The following is a 27,980-nucleotide window of genomic DNA, read 5'->3' on the forward strand; positions in this document are numbered from 1 at the left end:
ATTGAAGTATACATTATATATGCCAAATAGCCAAAAAACCTTGAAATATGGAAAAACCTAAGTACTTAGGAAAAATCGAAACATTATTTAAACTCCGAGACACAATCTGGATCTAAAAGGCAAAAAGTTACCAAACTTTTTGTGATTTTTGTGGTTCCAAATTCTTTCTATGGCGACGTTCTTGAAGACTTTACCAAAACACCAAGAATAATTGATTTATTATTTAAATAAAATTATAATTTATACATAAATTGTTAAATGTTATAAAATAAAGTTAAAAGAAATTGTATATATTTTTTATCAATTAAATGTAGTTGACTATAAAATTACTAATAAATTTCCAATAAATTAATTTTTCTGCTTACACTTTCTTAAAACCTACGCTACGTCACTGAGCTAGACGTGTCGAAAAATTTACTGCAGGGATTACTGGCTTGAAGTAGCCAAGCGTTCATAGCAAAGTCACTTTTTGATCCTTCGATGTCGGCTCTTCCTATCAATGTAAAGCAAAATTCGCCAAGCGTCGGATTGTTCACCCGCCTAAAAGAACGTGAGCTGGGTTTAGACCGTCATAAGACAGGTTAGTTTTAGTTTTAGGTTTTAGTAGACCAAAAAACGGCCTACAATATGAAACATAATATCTCGAGAATGTTCGAATACAATCTCGAAAAGAAAAGTGCTGGATTAAGAGCGCTGTCAATTATATTTTGTAAAGATGATGATAATGACGACAAAAAAAAAGTCGTAGGTATGTTATTCTACTTATACTACTTAATTAATAAACTTTGTTCAAAATCCACAAACATACAGCTGTTCCTACATTTGTTTTCGTACAGTTTGTATAGTAATATTCTATTTTATTTGAATATTATATACCGCGTTTATTTATAAAATAAATATGCGACGAGTATACTTGCATATGCGTTGACAACGTATCTCGAAGAGACTTGTCGCTTATATTTGTTTTAAATTGTTTACACGGGTGAGATAGGGTATGGCTCCATCCGTATTATATAATCTATAAGCTCGTCGCGCAACTACAGAAAAGATAATCTCATCTACTCTGGGGTGCAACCAGTGCCGCGTTAAGCTGTGTAGCAACCTCGGGGCAAATTAAAATATGCCGCCCTTAAAAAAATTGCAATTCAAAATAAAAAATAACATATGTAATAGAAATAATATGTATTATAGTTATACAGTCATAAAAATTATACATATATATTTTTTATTTTATGTTGATCCTCAAAAATTTGCCGCCCCGAGGCAATTGCCTCCCGGGTAAAAACGCGACTCTGTGGCGCAACCACTTATTTTCTATATCCGCGAACGGAGAGGAATCGTCCAAATTGTTGGTAGTATTGATCCCTCCCGCTCCCTTATCGTACGACAGATTAAATCCTTATCATTCTTCGTATCACGCCGACAGCACAGGCACGTTGGTTGCTCCGTGTCCGACTGCCTCGCGTGGATCCGACTGTTGCAACTTGGATCTCGGATCGGTCTCCCGATCACATATCGCGTACTTGGTGTTCGCGTTGACCCGCCTCGCCCGTTTGTCAGCCTTGTGCGTCTCACTGATCGCCCCCGTAATAATCCTTGGCCGACCGTTTCGCTCTCCGATACGTCTGCGTAAATGTTTTGAAACCCTTCGTGGTGAAGGTAAGTGAACCCCCGAGGTCGTCGCGAAAAATAATTCTATTATTGCAATGCGTTTTTTTTTTTTTTTTTTTTTTTAACGGACGACGGTTATTTTTATTTTATTTTCGTTATTTTTTATTTTTTTAGATATGACTATTACTCGTTTACAAGTAAAGCGATTGTATAAAGAACTTTTGAAGTATGGCTGTAGTTTAAAACTTACCGACAAAAATTATTATAAAAGTCGAATAAAACAAGAATTTTTGGATAATAAAGAATTAGTTAAACCCGATGAGATTCAATTTTTCTACGATGTAAGTTCACTATACTAGTGCGGCTACAAACTTATCTAAAATATGTCGGACCAAATACTTGATTTGATACATTAAATTGGATATAATGTACAATGTACCTATTCAAGTTATCGACTTAATAATAAGCTAAGTTATTTTTCAAAAGTAATCAAATGAATGAAGAATTTCCTTGTATGCTTAAATTTCAACGTCATAATTTTTATAATTCTACGTTCAAATAATTTAAATTTTAAAAAACTTGCTGTTGATTATGTATTCTATCACTTTTATAGATATTATTTTAAAAATATCTTTATATCACATTGCATTTTACTTTTTACATATATACCTAAATAAATTAAATATATTTTTGTAGATGTGCTTGTAATATTTTTAGTAACTAGTTAGCATCTTGTAAGCAGGTAATACACCTGTGTGAATTAGTTAAGATTATTAAATTTATAACTTTTTTTCTTTGGTTAAGTTATTTTAATAAACAAATACTAAAATAATTATTTCCATCATGATATTTATGAAAAATCGACATAAAAGGCTACTGTATAACTCTTACAACGTTTATCTTGATTTTAAAACATTTGTAAATATTTTTTGTTACCAGAACAAAACTTAAATCTAATATTCCTGGATTTTTTTAATTCTTATACAGTTTTTTTAATTTAAATTGTAAACTTAATATTTAACTTAATTTAAAACTTTTATACCGTTATGTTATGTAATTTTTGTTTTACTGCTATCAAAAGCTACATAGGATATATTCTAATAAAAAATGGGTGTTCATAGTTAGTAGATATAAGGCATAACATTTGTAGAAAAAGGACAGGGCTTTAGCATGGATGTATAAAATAGGATTAAGTGCAGTTAGATGAAATGCAGAGAAGCGTCAGGTTTTATGTCTTAAGATAATTCCAATGAAACTGAAAGTTACATTTTACAGGAGTGTAGTAAAACCAACTATGCTATATGGTTCTGAGTGTTGGGTGGTTGACAGAAGAATATAACAGAGTATGACTGTTGCGGAAATGAGAATACTTAGATGGATGAGTGAAGTGACAAGAGAAGATAGAATAAGGAATGAATATGAGGAAGGTAGTATATACATAGAGCATCGATAGTGGACAAGATGAGAGAAAATAGACAAATGGTTTGGGAATGTGATGAGTCAATATAAAACAAAAGCAATAAAAGTGGTTATAAAAATGAACATTGAAAGGAAAAGAGAAAGAGGAACACAAAAAAAAAAGATGGTTGAATATAATTGTGAATGATACAAAGGCTGTTGGTGTGTGCATAGGGGATATAAAAAATCGAGACGAATAGAGGTTTAGAATAAGGGAAGGAGGCCAACTCCAAATAGTTGGGAGAAAGGTGAAGGTGAATTAAAAGAAGATTGCTGTAATAATTAATATACATTAAATTTTTTTTATTTTATATCTGTTACAGAAAGGGCAAGAATTATTAAAAAGAAAATCAATCATTTAAAGTATATATTTTCATTACACTCATGTTTTCGTTACTGTGCAGATCATTACCTTTGTACACTAAGATTAGTGTAACTAATATAAGAAGGATAAGCTTAACTCCATCAAATCTAAAACAAACTATAGATCGTTCTAAGCTTCCTATTTTAAATGAAAATGATCTTGAAGAAATGTTTGTGAAAGGTAGTGGTCCGGGTGGATCTGCCGTCAATAAAAATTCAAATTGTGTTGTATTAAAACATATACCTTCTGGAATTGTGATTAAATGCCATGAATCAAGATGTGTTGAAGATAACAGAAAGCTAGCTAGAGAAAAACTGGTTTTAAAATTAGACACTCTAGAGAATGGTAATGATTCAATTGAAGCACAAAAAAAAATAATTAATGATAAAAAGAATGCTCAAAAAGAATGGAAACGAAAAAAATTAGAAACATTGAAAAAAGACTGGATTGAAAGAGAAAGTAGTTTCAAACCATAATTATTGTTGTAACTCTAGTTTATTTGTATTCTGTTGATAAAAATTAAAAATTATTAAAATGTTCTTACCATTATATTAAAAATAAACTTTTATTAATATTTATTGTTCATTTTAATCAACCTAAGTTCATCCTTAAAAACTGAAAATAGTATTAGTATAATACATTTGTACGAATTGTATTATTTAATTATAATTTAACAAATGTCATTGTCCAAAGAGAAGTTAACTAATCAATATATTATATGATATAGTCAATAAAATATTTTATTATTGTCTTATAATTTGTTTGCAACAATATTTAAACTGAAATTTATAAACTGTAAGTTTTAGTGATAAAATAAATGGTATATTCCATGATTGATGTCAGATTTTAATACATAAATATAATGAATTATTAAATAATAGTAGTAAAATGTATAGTTTATCATTGGCAAATTTACCTTTAAAATATATTTAAAGACTAAGAGATATAATTACGAACAGAAACTGAATCTAAAATTAAAAATAATAAGTACCAATGTTTAATTAATACATTATTTATTTTTATCAGACTATAAAAGCTATTATTATGTTTTTGCATTGAATCTAATTAATCTAACAAAATTTGTAACAAATTAAAAATCTTATTAAAAAAAATTTGTATGCAAGATTGAATAAAATATAAAATTTATTTTTAAAATGACAAAAAACAGGAATTATATTTTGATTGTAATTTGATGTTTTTATATCTAAGTGCTAGAAAAATAAATTTAAATTTGACATTAGTGAAAATTCAGTTAGTCGATTTTTTATATTTTAGCAGTGTTTTTACAAATTAAAACTGAAATGGATTGATTTTTGTCAAAATTGGAATATTGAATGAATAGATTAAAATTATTAAAATTAAGTCTTTTGACATTGAATTATAGATAATTATAATCAAGGCTCAGGACTAAAAGCATTTGCTTATTTTTGTGGTTTGACATAAAATGTAGCAGAGTTTTGAGAAAGTGTTATAATTCGTTCAATTATGAAATTTGAAAATGCTTTTTTCAATGATTTTTTAAAAAAATTCTTATTTCCTGTTATTCTGATTATTTTTGCTTTTTTGCATATCTGATTATAAACGATGACGTTAGGCCACTGACCAAACCCTGATTTTTTGTTTAATATTTATAAATATCAATTACATTTTATTTTTTGGAAAATTCATAAACAATATTATTATTATTTACTCAAAAGTCAAAGTTAGACTTTTTTTATAATAATATATAGATTTATTTATTTTTGATTTTATAATTAGGTGCTTATTTACTTGTGATTTATTACCATTTTTTTTCATCTAATTTTGGTTGTATGTCACAAAAATAATAATAGCTAAATTATGTTATATGATTCGAATATATTTATATTTTATTTAAATAATTTCAGTATTTATTGAAAAAACCTAAGCCCATGTAAAAAAAATATTTGCCCCACTCTGCCACCCTGGAAAAAAATTTTAGTGCCGTACCTGGTTTTTAAGAACTTATTTTAATGAATTTAAGTACTGCATGTCCCGATCCCTGATTATGATTAATATCATTAATCTAGATCTTTGTCACAAATCAATACTTAACGTACTGTTTTAAATTTATCATCACTACCTACTAAAACCAGTGCCCTGTAGAGAGCAGCGTGATTGCACTGGGCCTCGCATACTGTTCCACAAATATCACTTTAATTTTAAATAATCTCATATTGTTGCGAAAAAGTATTATTTATTGATACTATCGACGAAAATCAAAATTATAAATGAAATTACAAAAAAATAAAATAAATATATGTGGAGCCCCGCAGAATTCCACACAAAATCCGTAGACATAATATACATTTAAATTACGTCCATGTTCATAGGTGCAATTTGGGGGGACTTGAGTGTGCTTAGCACCCCCATTTTCGAAATTAGCACCCCCAAATGTGTTTATGTTAATTTACGTTTAAATACTCATTACTCATTATGTATAGAAAAACATAATAGTTTTTGAGTTTTTTTTGTATAAATATATAAATTTTTATACAATAAATATTTTATACAAAAATATTTCACAATACGAAAAAAAAAATTTCTTTGCTATAGGGCAAAAGTTTCAAGTTTCTAGCCATATTACTTTTGGAATTATGACTAAATAACTACATTTTGAAATGTGAAAGTCTCATTTACAGCGTATTTTTACCATTACAGGACAGTTTTTTCCTCACTTTTAGAAAAACTATTATGATTTAAAAAAATGACTTATCTTAAGTTCCAATTTAAAATCTAAAAAAGTCCTAGAAAAAATTCTTGGGCCAGTATTTCTATCCGAAAAAGTTGAATGTAAATGTAAAACAAATAAAATACAAACATAATTATAAAACCATAATATTCTTCGCTTCAGTCAGAATCTAAAAGTGATCATGTGATAAAACATTTGTGTTTGCAGACAGGTAATTCGTTATACGTGCAATAAAAATATAAAATTAAAGTAAACAATTTAAGTTTAGAAGTATTCATATATTTACCAAATATTTTAGTAACTGTTGAATTGTACGGTTTTCGGGTGTCTATAACCATTAAGGAACATGAAAAAGATAAAAGGGCTTCAGCACCCCCAGTTTTTTCATTGAAACTGCGCCCCTGTCCATGTTAAAATCCATCGAGTCGGCGCTGACAAGAAATAGTGCAAGTTAAATATAACTGGAAGTTTTTATGTACCTACTTAACATATGGATTTTTAATTTCCTACGATATAATGAATCATCCGCATTCCCCGTACTCACTCGAATTATATATATTTTTTTGAAAAACGATCATTGCACTTAAATAATTTTCCTTATAATCAGCAAGTCACTTTTTATATGGCCCGCATTAAATTCCAAAACTAGGAAATTTCATTGAGTATCATGTGAATTTTTGTATTGCATGACCCGCGAACCCTCTTTAATTTGTGAATGAAGCCCAAGGGTCCAAAAAGATTGCTGACCATTGCTTATAAACGTGCTTGTAACTGTATTTATCAGTTATCAATAAGCCGGTTCACCTGAGAATAAAGACTGATAATATAATAATTAACAGTACGAATATCAAATATATCATAAACATAATACCTATTTTGTTCATAATTAATTTTCTTAAACTAAGTCTACACAGTTTTCGGACGTAGCTGTTCACATGCCCGATGTCCTTGTCTTTAACTTGGCTCTATAGTTAATAGGACGCAGAGGTCATCGAGTACAACGGTCTACTATCTCCCATAGATCTTTGCTGACTACATAAAATCAAAATTAGAATGGAAATATAACTTTATAACAATCGAAAAAATATTATCTTTGGTTTTTAATGAATTGTGATACAGAAGATATTTGGTCATTTTTCGATTCCCTAAATATTTTCAATTTATATTTGGCTTTACATAGGTATTGTTACAGTATATTACTATATATAAATGTTGTTTCTATATGTTAAAATATACCACAGGATAAATAAATAAATGTTGTTTCTAATAGATGTTACTTAAATATTATTTTAATTATTGATTTATAGCATATAAATAAATAAAATAATACATTTTTCACAACAAAATGGTAAACAACATTCATCAGTTTTTGGATCAAAACACTCCAATCAATGAACCGTTGAGAGGAAAGTACAAAAAGTAAGTATTTTTGTTTTTAACTGTACTCTTCACTAATTATTTTGTGTGTTTTTTTATTTTTTCAGAAGCTTTGGTTATCATTCACTAAAGAATAGAATGCCGGTTGTGTTTTCTGAAATCATAAATTTATTAAAAGCAGAAAAATTTGATTTGGTAAAACTATTACATAATATATTTGTTTAATTTATATTGTATTTAATTTGGTAGTTACTAATTTATTTTTATTATAATAAAACATTTTTGAATCTAGTATATTTAATACCTGAGACATATGACACCCAATAATAGGACAATTGACACCGAATATAAATGCATATAATATAATACAGTATAATAATTAATAATAAGCTTATTATATCAAAATTTAATGTTTGATTGCATATGATACATTAATGATATATAAATACATTTTGAGAATGTTGTTGATATTTTAAAATTTTGGTTTTGGATGAATTGGTCGTTACACTACCTTTACAATGCTTTAGTCCATCATCCACTTATTTTTGAAAAACATAAATGTAATCATTAATAATTAATTTTGTATTATTTCAATTTTATCTATTGGACATTCTGAGTTCATATTGAATGAATAACTTTTAAATTAAAATGTTAAAATGGTTGGATAACGAACACAATACAGAGTACAGGCACTAAATAGTAACTAATAACTATAGACTATAGGTTGTAGGCACCTACTCGTAGTTATCGTAATCATAATCGCTTAGTATCAATTGTCCATGTTCTAAAAATATCGGGTGCAGGAAGTTCAATATCGACAAAACCGCTGGGTGTCAATTAACCAAACCAACATTTTTATACATAAAATGTATGGATACCACCTTATTATTTTTTATAGTAATTTATTTTAATTGCATTGGTTGATACAGTAACTAATTTTTTTTCTCTCTATATAATTTGATCTTTTTTTTTAGGATAACAAAAATGAAGTAAATAATACAGTGGAGGAATTAAAACTATTACTTTCTGAATTGTTAGACAATAAATCTCTGCGGAAAGTTGATGGTACTTCTACATTATTATTAATATGGAACCAAATATTAGATAATAGATTTAAAACGGACTCCTCAGTAACATGGTTTGAAACAGAATGGCTTTTCACTGAAAATTATTTGTACATAAGAATAAAAGAAATTTTTGAAAAAACGTTAGTAAATTTACCATAAAAAATGTTTATTTGGATTCAACTTTACAATATAATATATTGGTGTTAACAGAGAAACATTAAAAACTTATGATCCTTTCAAACAAATGAAGTACAAAGCTTTTGCTGAATCTGAGAAAACTATGATTACCATTGCTGAATTTTTAAACTCACAACTTTCTAAAAAAGAATTAGATAATACAAAGTTAAAAGTTCTTTTCATGCAAATTTTAAAGGTGAGTTGTACATGGTTATTTTGTTTACACTACACATTTCAGCATTTTATTATTTATTTATTAGTTACTTATGTTTAAAATATGTATGTATGTATATTATATGAGTATTTTACTAAAAACAAACAACTGTTGTTCATATATACATATATTTTTATTCTATTGCAGATTTGTTTGTGGGGTAATAGATTTGATTTATCTCTTAATATTGGAAAATCAAAAAATATTACCGAAGATCCGTTGGAAGCTATAGCGTCATTAGATAAATATATTTTAGCTGATAATTCAGAAGAAACATGGAACTTTTTGAATAAATCAAACAATAAAAACCCTAAGATAATTGGTGAATATTTATTTTGATTAAAATTGTTAATTACAACTTGGAATAATTTTAACTGCATAATAAATTCAAAAATAATATTGGAATTATATTTTAGTAATTTAATTTTTAAATTTAATTTAAATAATTAATTAAATTCAGTATGTAGCGGTGATAATTCAGATATCAAATTTAGTTACTTAATTAAAAAAAAAAACAATAGAAATAATTTTTAATATCTTGTATTTATTTGATTAGTGTTTAATCTTTACGATTAATAGCATTTTTATACGAATAATTTTAAATTAATAGAACAAAATAAATGGTTGTATTAAATTATTAAATTTAAATACTTAAATTTGAATAACTTACAGTGAATATACCATATTTTTTTTAACTGTTTCCTTGGTTTTAAGTTCTAAGTATATGAATTCGAAAGTTAATTGATTATCATTAATGTGTTATAAAGTTATATTTATATATATATATTTGTATACATAATTCTTAGAATTTATTACTAAAATTATGGTATTAATTTTCAGATATTATTATGGATAATTCAGCTTATGAACTTTTTACCGATCTATGTTTGGCAGACTATTTTGTTACTTATGGATTAGCCGACGTTGTTGTTTTTCACGGGAAATCTATACCTTGGTTTGTGTCAGACGTGACAAAACCAGATTTTGATAATTTTCTAAATCGTTTACAGAATGAATGTTCTTCAAAGTCCCTTCAAGATATTGGCAAGAAATGGAACAGTTACTACAAAACTGGTGAATTTTATTATTATTATATTTAGATATATTTGCTTGAATATTAACATATTTTTTATTTTTTAACACAGGTAAATTTGTAATTGAGTGTGAGGACTTTTGGACTTTGCCACATTGTTATTCTGCAATGGCCACTGAAAATTCCGAGTTGTACAATAAATTATCTTGTTCCCAATTAATTATTTTTAAAGGTATGTATTGTTTACAAAAGTTTCACCTTTTCAGAAAAATATATTTTTTAAAATTTAATTTATTTCAATTTATATTAGTATTTATTTAATACCATATTTTTTTATAAAATATATGGTATTACTGCATAACAAAATTAAATTATATTTTCAGGTGATTTAAATTACCGAAAATTAATAGGAGATATAAATTGGTTACCATCAACCACATTTAAAGATGCTTTATGTGGATTTCAGCCTACAGCAATTTTGGCCTTACGAATTTTAAAATGTGACTGTATATGTGGCCTTAATTTGGATTATGAAAATAAAATTAGTGAAAACGACAAGGATAATAGTGATTATCTTTCATCCACCAATTATTGGCAAACTAATGGCAAATATGCTGTTGTGCATTTTAGCAAATAGTTTTCATTGATACATTTGTTAAACTAGATTCAGTTAGTCAATTTTACTATTAAATAAAAATTAAATATTTTTATTGAATTAATATTTGTTGAACTTATATCATCAAAATCAAAATTTAATTTGTGTTGATTTTTAAATATTGTTAAATATCTTTTCTAATTTAAATTTTTTTATACTGTTCTATTTGATGTAAATTTTTTTTAGAGCTTTACAACTGTTATCAAAGTATAATTTTATTAATTTTATATTATTTCCGATTAAATAATACTTCTTACAATAAGTTTGAACTTTTTTTATTGTTTGAGCCCAGCTGTATGCAGATTTTTAGTACTGGTAATTTGTGATAAATTGTTGAAAGTTATATACTTAAGTTAAATACTTCAAAACAAATTATGTGAAATGGATTGAATTTAAACCAAACCTTTGACAAAATCAATCATTTTAGTTATTTTCTTTTAATTTTGAGAGCAATAAACATGTGTTTCTGAATATCTAAATGTTTTGTATTTTGGTAACATGTAAAATTAAAATGAATTTAAATGCTTCCACATTGAATAAATATTTTTAAAAAATTATTGTTTGCTGGTTTTAATTATTCAAAAATTAATACTTAGACAATACAATAATTTAACAAAATATTATTCATAATGCTTTTTCACTACGATTATCTTTGACAATCATAAATGAAAAATCTTCAGTTGAAAATTAGAATATTTGATAAAAATATCATTAAGTTTCAAATTATTAATCATCTTTGAATGAATATACAACAAACATCCAAGAAAATGTTTTTTCATACTCGGAAACGCAATACAGATTCAAATGAGATATTAATGTTGAACATTTTTTTTAAAAAAAATTGTAGGTATAGGTTTAATATTGGTGAATCAAATGATTCAGAGAAACGATTAATTTGAATCAAATCGATTTATTGAATCGATTCAAATGATTCATTTTCTCCTTTCCCTAGTGTGTCCACGGTCTTAGATCTTTGTAGACCGTGGGTGTATCCAGTGTTCGACTTGGCAAAATTGAAGAGGGAGCACTCTATTTACTTTAAAAGAGCATCCCCAAAACTTGTTGGGTGTTATAATTATAAACGTAATAATAGTAGGGGGACACTAACATTTCTGAAATTAGTTGGTGTACTCCGTCCCCTACAAGTCGAGCACTGAGTGTATCAATACACCACCACCTTGCTGCGATCTAACCAGATATCATTACATATATACCATACGAATATACATAGTACGTGATATCACTGTCCACTGATATTGTTATCAGTTCCTCAAATATTGAACATGTAATGGGTCATATTTTACCGTAAACGGGAAGCACTTCACTGCATTAGTGATATTTTTAAAACCCGTTTAGGAATTTTTCGTAAGAATACTTTGGAGTCTAGTCAGGATTTATACTAGGATTCAGTTGCAGCGATCATGTCTAAAGATAAGGTTCAGGAAGGCAGGGAGTGTATGGAGAAAGCTGCGAAATAGTAAACAAAAACTTTTGTCTCAGATTGAATACAAACAAGCCACGACTTTGTCTACTAACCAAAATTGTGTTTCGTTGTTTTTAGCCTCAAAACGTCACTACTGAAATGGGTACCTGATTATGATAGCGCGGCTGATGAATATTCTAAAGCAGGTTAATCGTCTAAAACTTTTTATACCTTAGCTGGGATTTAATGTTTTTAAAACCACCAACTTTTCATTTAGTCTATTGAATATTGTAAATAGACGAATGAGATGAACTACCGTTAGATGTTTGATTTTAATTTAATTTTGTTGAAAAAATAAACCGTATAATTATTGTTTGTTACTCATACAATGTATGTGTATGTTATAGCTACATGCTTCAGAGTCGGAAAGGCTTACAAAGAAAGCAAGCAATGCCTTGTGAAAGCATCAGAAAATTATTTAAAACATGGATCGTATCCTTTTGTTCAAAAATATTCAAACTTGCTCTTATGTATAAATCATTTGGGACTGGATTATTAACAAGCTTCTGAACTTTTCAAGTTAGGATTTTTGTGTTGTCTACAAAAAATAAGTTTAGAGAGTTTAGGAAATTGCCTTAATTATTATATTGCAATAATATTTTTATGTTTTTATTACTTAAATGCACTAATTGTTTTTCTAAGGCAATTTTTTTTTGTTATAAATAATATGAAACTCTGAAACTAATGAAGATAGAATGATAATTTGTATTTTCTGAAATTATATACTAAGTTTTAATTTATAAATTTGTCTGAACTAATGTGTTATACTTAATATGACTTTATATTTTTAAATTTTTCTTAATTTATTTTCTTATTAGCCTTTTCCATGCTGCAAAGTAAGTGTTAGAATTTTGATGTATCTGTTTTTCGAGACTGATTGTATTTTTCTTTAGGTGTATGGACCAAGCCATAATTTTGTCTAAGGAAATGGACGATTTGAGTGATGTTTTTCAATTGGCAATGAAAGCTAGTCACTATTACCAGCAACACGGATCCGCAGGAAGTGCATCATTATTGTTATGCAAAGTCGCAGATATGTTACAAAAAACAGATCCAGATTCAGCCATTAAGCTATTAAAAGAAGCTTCTAACATTTCTGGGGTTTGTTGTAAATATTTAAATTTTAATCAGCTAATCTTAATTGATTGAGCTGTTTTAATCCGATCTGAAAATCTATTATTATTGATTAATATTTTTAGACTGAAGATTCAATTGGACAAGCAATGGAATACACCCATAAAGCTGCACGATTATTGGTTAAATTGAAAAGGTATTGTTTTATAACTTATTATTTCTTTTTCCAATAATTCATATCATGTATAAATATTTTTAGATACGAAGATGCTGAAGAAGAATTAAACCGTCAGTTCGGACTTGCCATTGAAGGCGGTTCAACGTCCAATATGGGCAGAGTAGCCGTTGAATTGTTTTTATTGCAATTGGCTAAAGATGATTATGTGGCTGCTAAAAAAGTATTACATGACCATGGACTGCAATATTGTGAACAGGCCGAAGTATGAACAAGTTTAGAGTTTTTTTTTTTTTTTGCTGTGGTAACAATGTCATTTTTGTATTTCTCTAGATCAATATGCTCGATAGTTTAGTAACTGCATACTCCGATCGTGACAGTGCTGAAATTAAAAGAATGTTAAACAGTGCATTTATTAAACACATGGATGTTGAGTTTGCAATACTTGCCAAGAATTTAGCTGAAAAATGGGTAGAGGAACCTGTATGTTATTAAAATCATTATATGTTTTTCATCTGTTTTGATATATATTTCTTATATTTGAAATTTTAGGAAGAAAAAGTTACGAACGTTGTTGAAAATAATGATGACATAGTTAAGCCACAAACAGATTTTGGAGGAGGTCTTTGTTGAAGTGGAATGTATGTACTTTTTTTTTCTATTAAAATTATTTTTTTTTCTTAGATTGAATTCAAGAGTAGCTAAAAACTTAATTCAACCTTTATTATATCTCAGTTAATTAATATAAATATTAATTGTATATACATTTATTGACAAAGAAAAAAATTAGTAAAAATAGGCATTTATGCTATATTTCTCAGATAAACACAATATTAAATTAGATTTTATTGAGATATAAACAATTTCAAATCGCTCATTCAAAATACATATTTTTTAAAAAAATAATGTAATTCAAATATATTATTAATAAATGTGAATCTACAATTTTTTTTTTTTGTAGATTTCAATCTCTTAAACATAATGTTACATTAGGATTATAATCAGAACTATAGTAAAATAATTGTAAACATATATTGATTATCAAACTTAATTAAGTCATTATTAATGAATACTTATTTTTTATAGATTAAGAAGTAGATTCAGTAGTTTTAAATATACACAGATAACATTTAATTGAAATACTACAATTTTAAATCTGAAGTGAATTTTGAAATTTTTATTTCTTATATTTTTAAGGCTGAATTTTTTAGTATCACATATAATTGTGATTGGTTGATGATGCTTTCCTATGATATTATTTACTGTAATATTTTAAGTTTAGATGTCACTATTGTATAGTAATATTACCATGTTTTCGGGTAACATTCTAAATTAATTAGTGAATAGTGTTTTTTCTTGTTTATATTTGTATGTTCTTTATTTTTTGTTGTATCTCAATATGATTTAAGTAATGGCTTTGTTTTTATATTTCATTCTTATCAATAAAAAATGTAATTAATATTGATAATCTTATTTGAATCTAAGTAAACAAAAACTATATATATATAAATATTATTATTATTGTTTATTGAATTAATATATTTAATTCACAAATAAATATTGTTCAGTCTTATAGTAGTGCGTATTAGTTTTATACTGGACGGAATGCATTTAATTAGAATGAATATAAAAATCATTCAAAAGTGTCATGTGCACAATGAAAAAATCTAATATATAAATATGTAAAACAATTCAAAAGGTAAGAATGACCTCTTTTCTACACAGAGGACAGTAATTTAATGGTTCCATGTCTGTAGTTGTTGCATTACGTTTGCATTGTCTACAACACCAAACCGATTTGATATCAGTCAGTGGTTGACCCGAAACAATATTTGCTTCTGGTTTGGTTTTACATTGTGGACACTTCAACGACCTGTAATAAACATCAAATGAAATCTGTGTAAGATAAATCACTTGCTAAACATTGTTTTTACTGATAACTAAACATTTGGTAACACAAGAAAAATCTTACCAAGCAGGAAAATTATTCAAACAGCTATAACATTGAATAGATAATGTCACATCATCCTTAGGAGGATATTTGCTAAATATAATCAACGACAATTGACTATAATTTTTTTTCTACAAAATAAAACTGAATGATTACAATATTGGACATGATTAGTAAATTGCTAAACATTAATTTTTTACCGTGGCAATGGTTTCAAGTTTCATAAAAGCTCTAGATGCAATATTGAATGAACTGTTTGCTATTGCCGCTAATGCTATAATTGAATACACCTGTTCATTGTTCAATAAGTCTTCATAGTTGCGAAGAGTTAACGATGTCCACAGGGCTAAACGAAAGTCTCCTAAAAAAAAATGAAATAAAGTTGTATTTACTATAACTTAATGAATCACATAAGTGTAAAATATAAATTTAAAAATAATTAAGACAAAATTGAATTTATTTTTTTATTTTTACCATTGTAAAGTTGTTTTTGGGCAAGTATTAAAAAATGTATAGATTCTACAATACGCCAACTGTTTGCTATAATTTCGGCACGGGATTTAAATGGTATGGCTTTGAAATCGTTAATTACCACTTCATCGACTAAATATCGAACAAATATAATCATAAATGAAACTGATTAAAACAAATATTTACAGTCTAATACCATCTGACAAAGTGGATTTGACGTTTCTATCTTTGTACTCTTCAATTAATAGAGCACCTGCTGTAGATAACTGTCGTATGATGTTTGGTTGTATATCTGATTTAATTTCTTGACAAACAATCTAAAAGTATATCAAACAACAAAAGTTAAACATAGTTAACAAAGATAGCTGTTGATGTTGTTATTACAGCAAATATTAATTGGGCAGCCTCCATGTATCGTTCCCCATTTATGCACTTGGAAACCACTGTCAACAAGCCTTTCACATTTTCTAGCCATTGATCTCGGTTTGAATTATTCAAATTGTTTATGTGTTCATTTATTTTACTAGTGTCAATTTCAATGGTCGTCAACATCCGTTTGGAAAACTAATACAATTAAATTTTTTCTTCATTATTTTGAATGAACAACAGAATAGTAAATATGTTTCATCATACATTTTGGTTTGAAGAATCATCTTCGACCATTCCACTATTGATGAAAAACACAGAAATAGTTTCTAATAACGGATGATTTTCTGGTAAACTTTTGGCGAGGGATGCTAATGACTCATAGTCCTTAAGCATTATATAACACTCAACAAGCTTTTCTGGGTTATCAGCTTTCTTGTAGTATTCAACTGCTAAGTCCCTGGATATTTAAATAACATCAAATAAAATCATAACATTTAGTTTAAAACGCTGAATTTACTATATTATGTAATCTTTTTTTTTCTATAGTACATACCATTGTTGATTGTCTAGGAAATGATCACCGATTCCTTGCCATGCCAAATTCATTGTGAGGCCAGATATTCCGACTAGCGAAGAACTTGATTTTAACAGCTCTACAACTTTAAACCAATTTCCAAGTTTTTGATATAGAATAACGGCTAAATCTCTATAAATATTTATAAGAAATACATCAAAGGATCAATTCCTAAAATAACATTTTAATTATGAAAATTTATAAATTCTTACTTTCGATCGGCTTCAATATATAATTTCTCAGCTTTTGCATAATCTCCAAAATATACAGCTACTTCAGCATGTTTTAATTGAACATCATGTATGTTGCCCAACTGTTTTACTAATTTTATACCATGATAATCTTGACACTGAACAAATGCTGTTTCACTTGTTGTAAGATCTAAAGCTTGTAATGATGCTTCAGCTAATAACTTCCTAAATATAAGAATTTAATTACATTAATAATCAATTAATGATTGTTATAAAATAATATAATGTAATAGCATTGATTAAGTATACTTATGTATACTTAATTAAAGGTAATAGTAAATAATTGTATAAGTAGAAAGAAAATTAAAAACATTTAGGCTAACAGAACATAAATAAAAAATGTAATTTTAATCATAATTAATATGCAAATTCTATATCAATAGATATTATAGATAAAGTTACAAGTATAGAGAAAATATAAATAGCTTATAAATATTTTATTATAGATTAGTTTTGTTGTTATAAACTGTAATTGATAAAAGTAAAACAAAAAAAAGATAAAAATACTTACGAAAGTCTTGGATGTGGATTATCATTGATAAATTTGATTGCTTCAGTAATACTGACTTTTTCTAATAACTGTCTTGTGTCCCTTAACGATTTAGTTTCCAAAGTAATAATATAATCAAGAGATGGGTTATCAGGAGACTGGATAATTTCATCAAGCATAACAGCTTGAATTTCTAAATTCTTAAAATAAAATTTAAAATAATATATACTTTAATATTTAAGCTCTTAGTATGTTATTATTTTTTTAACATGATTATTATAATATAAATATTGACTATAATCAACATAACTAAATTTTTCTTATACAAACAATTTATGATAAAAGTGATGATGGCGAAAACTCTTAGAGTAATAAATGCCAGAAGAAGAATAAACAAAATATAATTTTATAATAACTTGATTGTTTGAAAAATATATATTGTTGTCAATTGTTATATTGTTTCTTACTAGAACATTTTATATTACTATTTGCTAGTATACAATTATACATTTTTTATTTAATAATTACGTAGTTTCACATATAATTTTTCTTATACTTCTATGTTTTAATTTGTACCTATTTAGTTTTATCATTGATTATAATTACTAATAAAAGTATAAGTAAAATATAAGTATTTATAATCAATGGTTTTGTATATTAATTAAACATAGTAAAATTAAACCTAAACCAGAATTGGTTCATTATTTGTTTCATGACAGTAGTTATTAATAGTTTTAACTTACTTCAAATGAAGCAATATAAGCTGAAGTGCTAATAGGTTCTTCAGGATGAAATCCTCTTATGACATACATTCGTGTCTTCTCCATGATTGCTAAAAGTTCAGGATCATCAGATGCCCACTTCATAGTCCATACATCTCTCCTTTGAAAAGAATTTGGAACTTCAGAACTAGTTGATCCAGAAACTAAATTATCTTCAGAGATGTCTAAAAGTGTCAATATACCAGTTGAATCAATTACAGCCAATCGTCTAAATAAAAATAAATAAAATAATCAATTTTTTTTATGCAATAAATAAAAACAATATAACCTTACTGCTTACTTAGAATTAGAATTTAATGCCAATTTATAGGGTTTATATGCTAAAATTTTTCTTTCCACTAAAGCCACCTGTGGCAATGAGTATTTTTGCAAAGCACCACTTTCTCTGCCAATAAATAGATATTGATCACTAGCTGTTATACAAGTTATACGATCCTTAGTTTCCTAAACACCATTTAAATATTTAATTTTGTTTTTAACAGTATTATTATAAATTTACCTTTTGGAAAGATAAGCTTTTGAAATCTGATGATTCTTGTGTGAGTTCATCAATTCCAGAAGGTGTATCGTCAATATGAATCATTTTAACTTTCTTACGTTTAGCTAAAAAATAAGAAAATTAAATTTGTACATACTTAGAGTTTATTAATTTTGTCATATAAATTAATGATTTACTGTTAAGTATGGATGCAGAAAGTGATTTTGGAACAGAGTATTGCCAAATCATAAAACTTGTAAATGATGAAACAATCACATGAGTACCATTAATTGCAATCCATATTGGTTCAAAATTGATATGTTTTGCTATGAAAATCAATACCACAATTAATTCTACTACAATGTCAAGGTTTATACACATTATATAAGTATAATGAGTATAACAATATTTATACATCTGAGGTTTTATAACAAAACTTACAATCAACTGTAGTATTGATATTGTTGCATATAATGAGACTACAGGGTTTAGATGGATCATTATTATTCCGTACAGCAAGAACACAATAATCTTTATAAGCATCCATACATAGCAAAGAATCATATTTTGTGTGATAAAACTAAATCATAGAGGAAAAATATTATATAATCGGATGGGCTTTATAAAATTAAAATAAATACTTCATTTTTCTTAATATTCCAAAATGTTATATCTGTAACAGATTCTTCATAATTTCTATATGCATAAACAATAGTGCCAGCAAAGTAACACCATGGGTAATCATATCGTACATTGGCAAAATAAACAAAACTATCAATGGCTAGAGTGATACGTAAAGATGTGCTTTCCCAACAACAAGCAGAGACCATGAATCCAGGAATTCTTAGAGTTCTCAAATGCTAAAAACAAAAAAAAAAAAATAATACTAATAATTACACATGTACAATCAATAAGGATTAATTCATTTAAAACAGTGTTGTGGTGCAAATTAAATTACTAATTAATCATGAAACTCATAGTATGTTATATTATGATTAAAACTTACTTCACCAAAAGGAGAATATAGTTCCAGAACATTGGACTCTTTAACATCTCCATCCACTACTAACGAACCAACTAATGCCAGTACATTGCCGTTATGATTCCATTTGATAGCCACTATTGACATGTCACACTCAAAAACCACTGGATCTATTTTATATTATTAGCATAAGTAAATTAGTAATATAATAATTACTCAAAATAAATTACTCATATCATATTGATCTCTCATCAACTGCACATGGCTTGATTTGTACGCTATGGCTAATTGTGGGGAGCCTTTCATATCTCTGCCGAGCCAATGACAAGCAGAAATCACCGCATTATTTGAAGATATTGGTAGACATGCAATACCTAATTTAGACTAAAATCATAAAAGAAATTATAAAATCTATTCATTATTATAATGGTACTTACTACAAAATTTCCATCGCTGTCATATAAATGAACTTCACCAGTTTTAATGGTAAACAAAAGAAATTTTGAATTTGGAGACCACTGGACACCGGTCAACATCAACTTTTTCAATTCTTTGCCCCAGATTCGACTACCTTCAACTGAACCAACAATAACAGCGCCTAGACCAAAATATTATAAGCTTAATAAATGTTGTTAATATATTAAATATAAATGAAATAAAACCATAAATACTTACCATCTTCATAGACAATACAAATTTTTTCACCATCACCATTCCATGCCATACCTTTAACAATAGATTTATTACGATTGTTGATCATTTCTTCTTGCCATGTTCCCTACAAAATAATAAATAATTGATAAATACATAAAGCACTAAAACGGAGCCAATAGTAAAACAACATACTTTATACAAAGTCCAAACAATGATTAAGCCGTTTTCATCGCTTGATGTTAGTTTATTGTGTTTTTCATTCCAAACAATGGCTAATACACTACCAGAATGTCCTTCGAGTGTTTTATTTATCGACAAGTTGGCTTGTCCTGCCAATCCTTTAGGCTTACCATCTGCCGAGTTTCCGGAATCGATTTTCAATATTTTCAAAAGGCCATCATCTCCACCAACTGCAATACAATCTTGACTCGAATTCCATTCGAGGCAATTGATTTTCGTGTTGTTCGGTATAGCGATCTAAACAAAACAATAACTTTCCCACGTTTATAAACATCCTTTATGCATGCGGACGGGCTTAAAACGCAAAACCAACTTTTTTGCTTAAGTATATGAGCATGGTGAAATAAATCGCAAACGTTCTTCGACGATTTCAAACGTACACCATAATTTTTCGTGTCTTGCAGACGTTTTTTTTTTAAATAATCCTCGGTACGTTGTTCTTGTTTGGGAACCGGTCGATGTCGATAAGAGTTATCAAATGCTTATCTCTTTGTATCACATACGTCGCGGCGTCAACCAAGTTCCGAAAATCATAATCTTCAAAAGTTTGACCGATTTTCACAATTATAAAGGGAGAATTCGTAAAAATAAAATAAAATCATCGCATTTTTCATCCCAAATGAATTATGTTTAAGACAAATTCTAAATATTGTACAATAAACAATAATAATTGGGATGCAACGGTGAATATTTTAAGGAATTTTCACTGGGGGACAAAAATAATAAATTAAAATTTTAATAATAAAAATATTATTTATTTTATCCTATACCACCTCACACAACGATGAGACATGTGCATGAACGCCTTTGAAGCATATTATGAAACATTGAAACTAATAACTCATGTCTGTGATACGGTATAAACAAATTAATTGACAACTCTCTTCCTCTTAGGCTTATGACATATTAATTATATGAGAAACATCAATGCGCGGTGTCGTCGACCTTATTAATTAAAAATATATTAATTCCTCGTGCTTAGTGACACCGAATTCGATACAATTTTTTATTCTGGGGCGTATATGTATCTCTACGTAATCTAAAACGTAGACCAACAAACAATGCATTGTACGAACGGCTGAAGCCCACGAAGAGTTTTGTAGAATTCAATTCAGTGTATTTACGATAAAATAGTTTTAATCTCATTTAATAACAAAATAAGTAACAAAATAAGTATAAAGCTATTCCAGAAAATTACAACTACGGTTGTGTCGATAAAGATATCGTCAAAAAGGTACCAACTTTACATTGAAACTCGATTTGTTTCAATATGAAATTACTTACTATATTTCAGAGCCTATTATTTGTACAATTTCGGACTGCACACTTGATTTTACTGCTTTAAATGAAAATTTAGTCTCGCTATTGTCTTAGAAAAAGGAATATATTATATATATATATATATGCCTTAAATTTTAAAAAATTCAATAATACTCATATTTCCTAGTAGTTGGCTTATTATTTAATTTTTGTTTTGTAGACCATAGTGCACACACGTTAAAACCGTAGTGCACATTGTGTGTCGAGGTGCACATAAAAATAGGGCCTACTATACTCATATGTTAACAAACACAACCCACAGACTATGAATTTAATTTTTTTTTATGAATTACATTATATTCGTATCACGTAGATCCAACAATGAAGGTTCATCCATATTCTTATATTTATTATTATTAATAACTTATTACTTACCTACCTACTAACATACCACCAATGAACTGAATAATTAAGAAACAATTTACATTTATATTATTTTCAAATAATTATCTTATTCGCATCATTTAAAACTCGAACTCAAAGAGAAAGAAAAAGGAGAAAATTTAACATACCTAATAGGTTTGTGTAAAATATATTTTTTACTGTCAAATATTTAAGGAAATTCATTAATAACAAAGTATTTAAATTTTCATAACAATTTTAAAGTATACATATTTTAAATCACAATGATATTTATAATAATTTTTGACCGTAAGTCATGGTACGTTTTTCGAACCTTTTATTATGCATTTGTCTACTGTTTAACACGTTACAGTTAAATTAAACTATTACTTTAATTATTATTATTATTATTTTGTTATTCTGTATTTAGTTATATTTTTTGTACATAATAATACACCTATAAAACCGTCTTTGACAGATTTATTTTTAATTCATTATTTAAGGAATCAAAAAATGATTTGAAACATGACTTTTACGTATATAAAATATAAATTTATGTGTACCATGCGCGCTGGGTTATTACAGACTTAATTTAACATGCTTGTAATTTACGCATCGTCATATATTTTACGTCATAATAATGTACACCTACTTAAATTAATTAATAATAATGCCTCGTTTGTTATCTCATTAATTTTCTATTCTTCATAGTAGACTTCATTCATCATTTGTGTTTTATTAAAATATCTTTATTCTTCGATGTTACATCACAATATAATATTATAATGTTAAGGCGAAATACTGTAAGTTCGAAAAAATTACAATATTACTCGTTAATTATTGTCTACCTAACCTTTGCGCACTCATCTTTCCACGAATATTCAACGTTGAATATCGAAGTAATGCTTTATTGCATATAACAAGTATGTTTATATGTAGATAGTGTGGTAAAAACATCACGTGTTGGAGTATTAAACAAAGCATTGTAGAAAACATTTTTATCAATTAATTAATATTTTTTATCTGACTAATATATGGTGTACTGTGATAATCATAACGAATAATTTTTACACAGAAAATCTATTATTCTAATTATTACATTGCAGAGGCGCAAAGGTATTTTTTTTTTTAGTATTATGTTGAGATTTTCATAATAGTCAATAGATAGTGTGTTCGATAAGCTTTGTAGCGTTTCCTTTTCGTAAATTCGATTTTTTTTTCGCTGAATAGTATACAAACGTCATAATAATATTGTATTTTTATAAATCTTATAACATATGTGTAATATTTTATACCAACCACTAATAATATTATACTTGTATATTATATGTATAATACAATCGTAACACGATCACAATTATTGTTCGACAATTGCAAGGATATAAATTATTTTTCAAAGTTTATTATTTTGTAACCGTATTTAACACGTGAATCTACTGCTGCAGCTGCGTGCACGCATAATATTATAATGTAAACTTTGGAAGTCAAACGGACGCGTCGTTTATGCACGATGGATGTTATTGTTATAGGATAAAGTGCGGCAACAACGTCTACATCCATAAGAACGTTTTCCAGTTAAACTCTTCGTTCAACATGCCGTAAAACATTAATCGTTTTAACGATTGGATGGAATAACACTCTGCAGTAGTGGTATACATCGAGCGATCATCAATACCAATCGAGTTAGTGTACACACTGTACGTGTATTATAGCAGTGGCCATTGTAAACAGACAAAAAGCACACGTGCGATCCGAGAAGCAAAACGCATTGGGCGCAACAGAAAAACCGGACCGTTTTTATCGCTGAGAACGTTTAGGTAGGACGTACACACGGCCAGGGTGTCGACGTATCGGTAACATCGAAACTCGGCCCATCCTTGAGGGTATCCTTGTAGATAATGGGCTTTGGCCCCGGCTATGGTAAACTTGCCCGATTTTAATGACCTGTAAACTACCCCGGTAAATCTACTTCTGCATAACCTGACGGGAACATGTAAACTTTCCCAGGTATAATTGGACGGTTTCTAAGAAAAAGGGCTTTTGTCGATTTTTACTGTAGCCAATTCATAGTGTAACAATAATATTTAAAACAACTCGGGAGAGTTTACACATTTAGGGCAATAACGAAACGTCGAACTCGCTGCAAATGACTTGTCTGACCTGTCTGTAAAAGCTAGACTGATCGAAACGCACGCAAGGAACGTATCTTAAAAGTCTATATTAAACCAGCGCAAATACTAATGCCCTACATGAACACGATCTAAATCGGCGCTGTTGCAGACGTACAATGCCCACCGAGGACCCACTGTTAGAAAATATTACAACTGTACAGCACCAGTGGCGGATTAGGAGGGAGGCTTAAAGGCTTATAGCCTAGGACGGCTTTTTTGGGAGGGTAGCTTTTTTTTTTATAAAATTAAGCGTTATTATTGATTTATTAGGTATATTTATTTTAATATATTTTTATTTATATTTGTCATATAAACATGAATAAGAATAATTTTAAAAAGTTCTAATAATATAAATAATTAATATGTACATTGTATGATGCGTACCTATAGGTTATAGTAAGAATATTACAATTATTATTTTTGAAACTATTTCATTTGTAATAGAATAATTACAGTTAGTTACTTTTTTATAGTTATTAGTACCTATGTACTTATTGGGAACATCCGACTATCCAAGTATAGGTATTTTCATATTCGGCTATTAATATTTCCGTTATGTGACTGTATAAGCATTGTTTATTTGTACTGGTAATAATGGTATCTGAAGTAAAATAATAGACATGAAATATTTTCAGAAGTTTTCTATTTTAAGATTTAATATTTTTTTTTGATAAAAAAACTGAATAAAATTTGAAGAGAAGGGCTTAGACCAAATATTGTTGGTTCCTTAGTAAAGTGATATGGGGGGGGGAGCAGAGTGATTAGGCTTAGGGGCCCCACAATGCTAAATCCGCTACTGCTCAGCAATGGACCAACGTGTTTCGAGAATCGTTCGCGAGAACAAAGAGAAATAGCCAAATCTCCGCGCTCACTTATGAATATCTGTGTACCGTCATTTACGATAATGGTCGGACCCAACACAGCGTCGTAAAATTTATAAAAATAAAAACTACGTCTATGTTTACCCGTATAGCGCGTGTATGCTTAAACGTGAGAACTTGGAGAAATCGGATACGGGCTTAGTGTCATTCGAGGTCTTCGTGTACCACTTGAATTCGGACACCGCAGCGATTCATCATCACGACCCCTCTTCGTCACACATTCTACGGTGACGACACCGCAGGAACGTGTTACGTTTTAATACGGACCATAGTACGCAACATGCGCGCCGTTTCAATTAAATGAAACCGTCGTGCGTATCATCTCTGCCGGGTCTGATAAAAGTAAAATTAATTGATTTCGTCCCGGAACCGTTTGGTAGCGGTGCTGCTTTTCGGAGTCTACGAAATTCGATCTTCGACCGACGACGACGGAAGGGACGCGACCGCGTGTGATGAGCGCAATGGAAGCTTACCGAGTTGTGCCCGTTTGTGTGTGAATCACATTGATTTTCGCGGCTCGGCTTATCGTATAATTCACGTTCACGTTTCCTCGGACGCATGTGTGCATCACAAATGTTGCTGCTGCTGCAGTTCGTTAATATCTGTACACCGCGATTCGGCAAAACGGATGTTAGTACGCACGTGCGTGTAATATCTTCGTAATAACATCATAATGACATGCGGTAAGATGTTGTAAAAAAAAAAAAAAAAAAAAGTGGTTCGACTGGAGAAAGACGGGAAAAACGACCGTGAAAATCGAGCGCGCGGTCGTTTCGGGTGGTCCAGCACATAGATCGCATGCGCGCGTCGGCCTAGTGATAGGTTATTTTATTTCGCTGCCGCGACCTCGCGCAGCCGAGCAGTCCGCACGATGACTCGGCCGATGCTCCTCGTCCTCCGGCACCGTGCCGCCGCCGCCGCCGCGTCGAAGACGACGCTCCTGCTCCTGTTCCTGATCGCGTCATCCTTGTCGTTTACCGCGGTCCGTGCCGAATGCCCGGCCAAGTGTATGTGCTTCAAGACCACCGTGCGATGCATGTTCCAGCAGTTCGACCGCATACCCGGTGCCATATCCGAGGATACCACTATACTGTAAGTTAGTGGTTCTTAACCTCTTTTCGGTTCTTTAAAATATATTAAGCACACTCGCTCCTTAGAAAAAAAGAAAAAAAATAGAAAAATCTTTGATTTCGCATTTTAGTGATTTATTAATTATATTATTAAAGGTAACGGACATAAAACCAGTATAATATTAAAAATAATTACATGTAGCAAATATTACATAAAAAGTAGTTGATTTAGATTCGCTCTATAGAAATGATGAATTTTTGTTCTCTTTGTTCATCACATGTAGGATAGTTCCTAAAGCAAAAAATGATATGGAAGGGAATGTAATACATTACGAGGATTAAAAGCTGGAACTCTAAAATTAAGCGAACTCAAAACCAAATAGATCGGTATGACTATCGATGAGTTTGGTTATTATTTGGTATTTTAATGCTATTCGAAAAAGTATTACTATCATTACGGTTTGTAATAATATAGTTAATTAAAAAATAATGTTTTTATATTAATTGAAAAAATATCAGAACCTGCACTCCATGAACTATCGAGAGATCCATGGATTGCTGGTGAAAATCTCGTAACCGTTGATCCACTAATTACGCTAATGGACGGGATTAAAAATGATATACCATCGTATACCACTGCAGTTTAATCGATAATGTTGATCATAATAATAATAGGTAATGCCACGAAAATTACGTTTTTTATATTTCAATAAGATGCCGTAAGAGTGAGTTATTACATTGATTTTTTATGAAAAATTTATCACGTCAAGGGGTTACTAAAGTATTCACTGGAAAAGATAGAATTTAAGGGTCGAGCGTAAAGGTTATAGTTTAGTCAACTGCACGTGTAGTATGTTCAGTATGTATGAATCTAGATTTTTGGGAGCGCATCCATAGAAATTAAGGTCCGATTGCTGTATGTTTGCATGTATACTATTGTCAAAATCAAGTTATTTAACAGTATCACATGAATTAATTTCAAAACTATCGTTTATTATAGCTTATAAATCATAATATATTCATTTATATAACGTTTAATGGCTGTCTTTATTTGGAATATGACTAGTGTCAAAAAATATTTTTTTGAAATAATTATGGAAGTTTTGTAGTTATATAGACGTGGAATATAGACGAAAGTGATTCGTTTGTTGAACGGTTTCTTCTTTTAGATCCCAAAAACCCTCTTTTCCTGGTAGTGATTAATATATGCAGATATTATCGGTTAATTATCTTTTAGGCGTAGGTGATATATTTTTCGACATTTTTTGGGGGGTTGTTCAATAGGTGTTGGTTTGAGAACGTTGTCAGTCGGTCACAAAGTTTGCACTCTACGATATCTCATAAATTCATCTTTTTTGCGTTTTTATTTAATTTCAATTTCATAAGAGAAGGACACTTGACAATCTTAAATTAAGTATAAGAAATGTAAACTCAGTTTATAGCCGTTTATACGTATAACATGATTCGTTTAAAACTAAAAAAAAAACCTTAGATATAGGTATACGTAACACGCCTAGTTCGTCGTTGTTAAATCGAATTCAGTGTGTTTTTTTTTT

At 28.8% G+C, this 27,980-nt stretch overlaps 7 protein-coding genes across 9 annotated transcripts in view; 5 read left to right on the forward strand and 2 right to left on the reverse strand.

Annotated features, from left to right (window-relative positions):
* Positions 1–480: 480 nt before the first annotated feature.
* Positions 481–3,482, forward strand: LOC112686686. The gene is made up of 4 exons (XM_025559089.1): positions 481–580; positions 1,264–1,659; positions 1,786–1,952; positions 3,393–3,482. The coding sequence occupies exons 1-4, from the start codon at positions 481–483 to the stop codon at positions 3,429–3,431; spliced, it is 702 nt and encodes a 233-aa protein (XP_025414874.1). The 3' UTR covers positions 3,432–3,482.
* On the forward strand, positions 3,429–3,975 carry LOC112686677 (probable peptide chain release factor C12orf65, mitochondrial). The gene has a single exon (XM_025559074.1). The coding sequence runs from the start codon at positions 3,454–3,456 to the stop codon at positions 3,907–3,909; it is 456 nt and encodes a 151-aa protein (XP_025414859.1). The 5' UTR covers positions 3,429–3,453; the 3' UTR covers positions 3,910–3,975.
* A 2,990-nt stretch (positions 3,976–6,965) lies between these two features.
* LOC112686676 (protein-glutamate O-methyltransferase-like) lies at positions 6,966–10,734 on the forward strand. The gene is made up of 9 exons (XM_025559073.1): positions 6,966–7,323; positions 7,451–7,562; positions 7,628–7,715; positions 8,495–8,727; positions 8,798–8,960; positions 9,126–9,300; positions 9,819–10,052; positions 10,124–10,243; positions 10,395–10,734. Exons 2-9 carry the CDS (start codon positions 7,489–7,491, stop codon positions 10,646–10,648), a joined length of 1,341 nt encoding a protein of 446 aa, XP_025414858.1. The 5' UTR covers positions 6,966–7,323; positions 7,451–7,488; the 3' UTR covers positions 10,649–10,734.
* A 1,186-nt stretch (positions 10,735–11,920) lies between these two features.
* LOC112686679 (gamma-soluble NSF attachment protein) lies at positions 11,921–14,505 on the forward strand. 2 transcript variants are annotated; one of them, XM_025559076.1, is made up of 10 exons: positions 11,921–12,143; positions 12,228–12,295; positions 12,497–12,581; positions 12,968–12,985; positions 13,043–13,250; positions 13,349–13,419; positions 13,483–13,663; positions 13,732–13,881; positions 13,951–14,039; positions 14,485–14,505. In XM_025559076.1, exons 1-9 carry the CDS (start codon positions 12,088–12,090, stop codon positions 14,029–14,031), a joined length of 918 nt encoding a protein of 305 aa, XP_025414861.1. In that variant the 5' UTR covers positions 11,921–12,087; the 3' UTR covers positions 14,032–14,039; positions 14,485–14,505. The 2 variants fall into 2 exon arrangements, with proteins under 2 accessions (XP_025414861.1, XP_025414860.1); XM_025559075.1 differs by lacking the exon at positions 14,485–14,505 and having other exon boundaries at positions 13,951–14,268.
* Positions 14,506–14,904: 399 nt separating this feature from the next.
* On the reverse strand, positions 14,905–21,117 carry LOC112686682 (WD repeat-containing protein 35). Of its 2 annotated transcripts, XM_025559085.1 has the most exons (22): positions 20,954–21,117; positions 20,593–20,877; positions 20,422–20,524; positions 20,184–20,344; positions 19,977–20,130; positions 19,771–19,916; positions 19,406–19,624; positions 19,206–19,344; positions 18,962–19,090; positions 18,786–18,889; positions 18,567–18,730; positions 18,248–18,494; positions 17,526–17,704; positions 16,976–17,179; positions 16,743–16,895; positions 16,454–16,646; positions 16,205–16,384; positions 16,017–16,137; positions 15,824–15,952; positions 15,550–15,710; positions 15,371–15,480; positions 14,905–15,271 (listed from the first exon to the last, which is right to left on the reverse strand). In XM_025559085.1, exons 1-22 carry the CDS (start codon positions 20,975–20,977, stop codon positions 15,091–15,093), a joined length of 3,486 nt encoding a protein of 1,161 aa, XP_025414870.1. In that variant the 5' UTR covers positions 20,978–21,117; the 3' UTR covers positions 14,905–15,090. The 2 variants fall into 2 exon arrangements, with proteins under 2 accessions (XP_025414870.1, XP_025414871.1); XM_025559086.1 differs by lacking the exon at positions 14,905–15,271 and having other exon boundaries at positions 15,377–15,493.
* A 5,108-nt stretch (positions 21,118–26,225) lies between these two features.
* LOC112686673 (peroxidasin homolog) overlaps positions 26,226–27,980 on the forward strand; it is a 26,707-nt gene continuing 24,952 nt past the window's right edge. Inside the window, exon 1 of the mRNA XM_025559068.1 lies at positions 26,226–26,446. Within this exon, the coding sequence (XP_025414853.1) occupies positions 26,226–26,446 (221 nt within the window). The remainder of the gene's footprint in view (positions 26,447–27,980) is intronic.
* The window catches only part of LOC112686674, a 10,410-nt gene continuing 8,851 nt past the window's right edge, over positions 26,422–27,980 (reverse strand). Inside the window, exon 2 of the mRNA XM_025559069.1 lies at positions 26,422–26,506. Coding sequence (XP_025414854.1) covers positions 26,491–26,506 — 16 coding nt within the window. The 3' untranslated portion in view covers positions 26,422–26,490. The remainder of the gene's footprint in view (positions 26,507–27,980) is intronic.

This window comes from Sipha flava, unplaced genomic scaffold (assembly GCF_003268045.1).
Source record: "Sipha flava isolate LNK unplaced genomic scaffold, YSA_version1 322_pilon_pilon, whole genome shotgun sequence".
Classification (NCBI taxonomy): Eukaryota; Metazoa; Arthropoda; class Insecta; order Hemiptera; family Aphididae; genus Sipha; species Sipha flava.

What these genes read in the sequence shown, in the direction of transcription:
- LOC112686686 (XM_025559089.1), top strand. Translation starts at nt 481, where the DNA reads ATGTCGGCTCTTCCTATCAATGTAAAGCAAAATTCGCCAAGCGTCGGA. An exon ending in TGAAACCCTTCGTGGTGAAG is followed by an intron (nt 1,660 to 1,785) that starts GTAAGTGAACCC and finishes TTATTTTTTTAG; the next exon opens with ATATGACTATTACTCGTTTA. An exon ending in AGATTCAATTTTTCTACGAT is followed by an intron (nt 1,953 to 3,392) that starts GTAAGTTCACTA and finishes TATCTGTTACAG; the next exon opens with AAAGGGCAAGAATTATTAAA.
- LOC112686676 (XM_025559073.1), top strand. Translation starts at nt 7,489, where the DNA reads ATGGTAAACAACATTCATCAGTTTTTGGATCAAAACACTCCAATCAAT. An exon ending in AAGCAGAAAAATTTGATTTG is followed by an intron (nt 7,716 to 8,494) that starts GTAAAACTATTA and finishes CTTTTTTTTTAG; the next exon opens with GATAACAAAAATGAAGTAAA. An exon ending in CCAATTAATTATTTTTAAAG is followed by an intron (nt 10,244 to 10,394) that starts GTATGTATTGTT and finishes TTATATTTTCAG; the next exon opens with GTGATTTAAATTACCGAAAA.
- LOC112686682 (XM_025559085.1), bottom strand. Translation starts at nt 20,977, where the DNA reads ATGCTCATATACTTAAGCAAAAAA. An exon ending in TCATATACTTAAGCAAAAAA is followed by an intron (nt 20,878 to 20,953) that starts GTTGGTTTTGCG and finishes TGTTTTGTTTAG; the next exon opens with ATCGCTATACCGAACAACAC. An exon ending in CCAAAAACAACTTTACAATG is followed by an intron (nt 15,711 to 15,823) that starts GTAAAAATAAAA and finishes ATTTTTTTTTAG; the next exon opens with GAGACTTTCGTTTAGCCCTG.
- LOC112686679 (XM_025559076.1), top strand. Translation starts at nt 12,088, where the DNA reads ATGTCTAAAGATAAGGTTCAGGAAGGCAGGGAGTGTATGGAGAAAGCT. An exon ending in AAGCTTCTAACATTTCTGGG is followed by an intron (nt 13,251 to 13,348) that starts GTTTGTTGTAAA and finishes TAATATTTTTAG; the next exon opens with ACTGAAGATTCAATTGGACA. An exon ending in TTATTGGTTAAATTGAAAAG is followed by an intron (nt 13,420 to 13,482) that starts GTATTGTTTTAT and finishes AAATATTTTTAG; the next exon opens with ATACGAAGATGCTGAAGAAG.
- LOC112686677 (XM_025559074.1), top strand. Translation starts at nt 3,454, where the DNA reads ATGTTTTCGTTACTGTGCAGATCATTACCTTTGTACACTAAGATTAGT.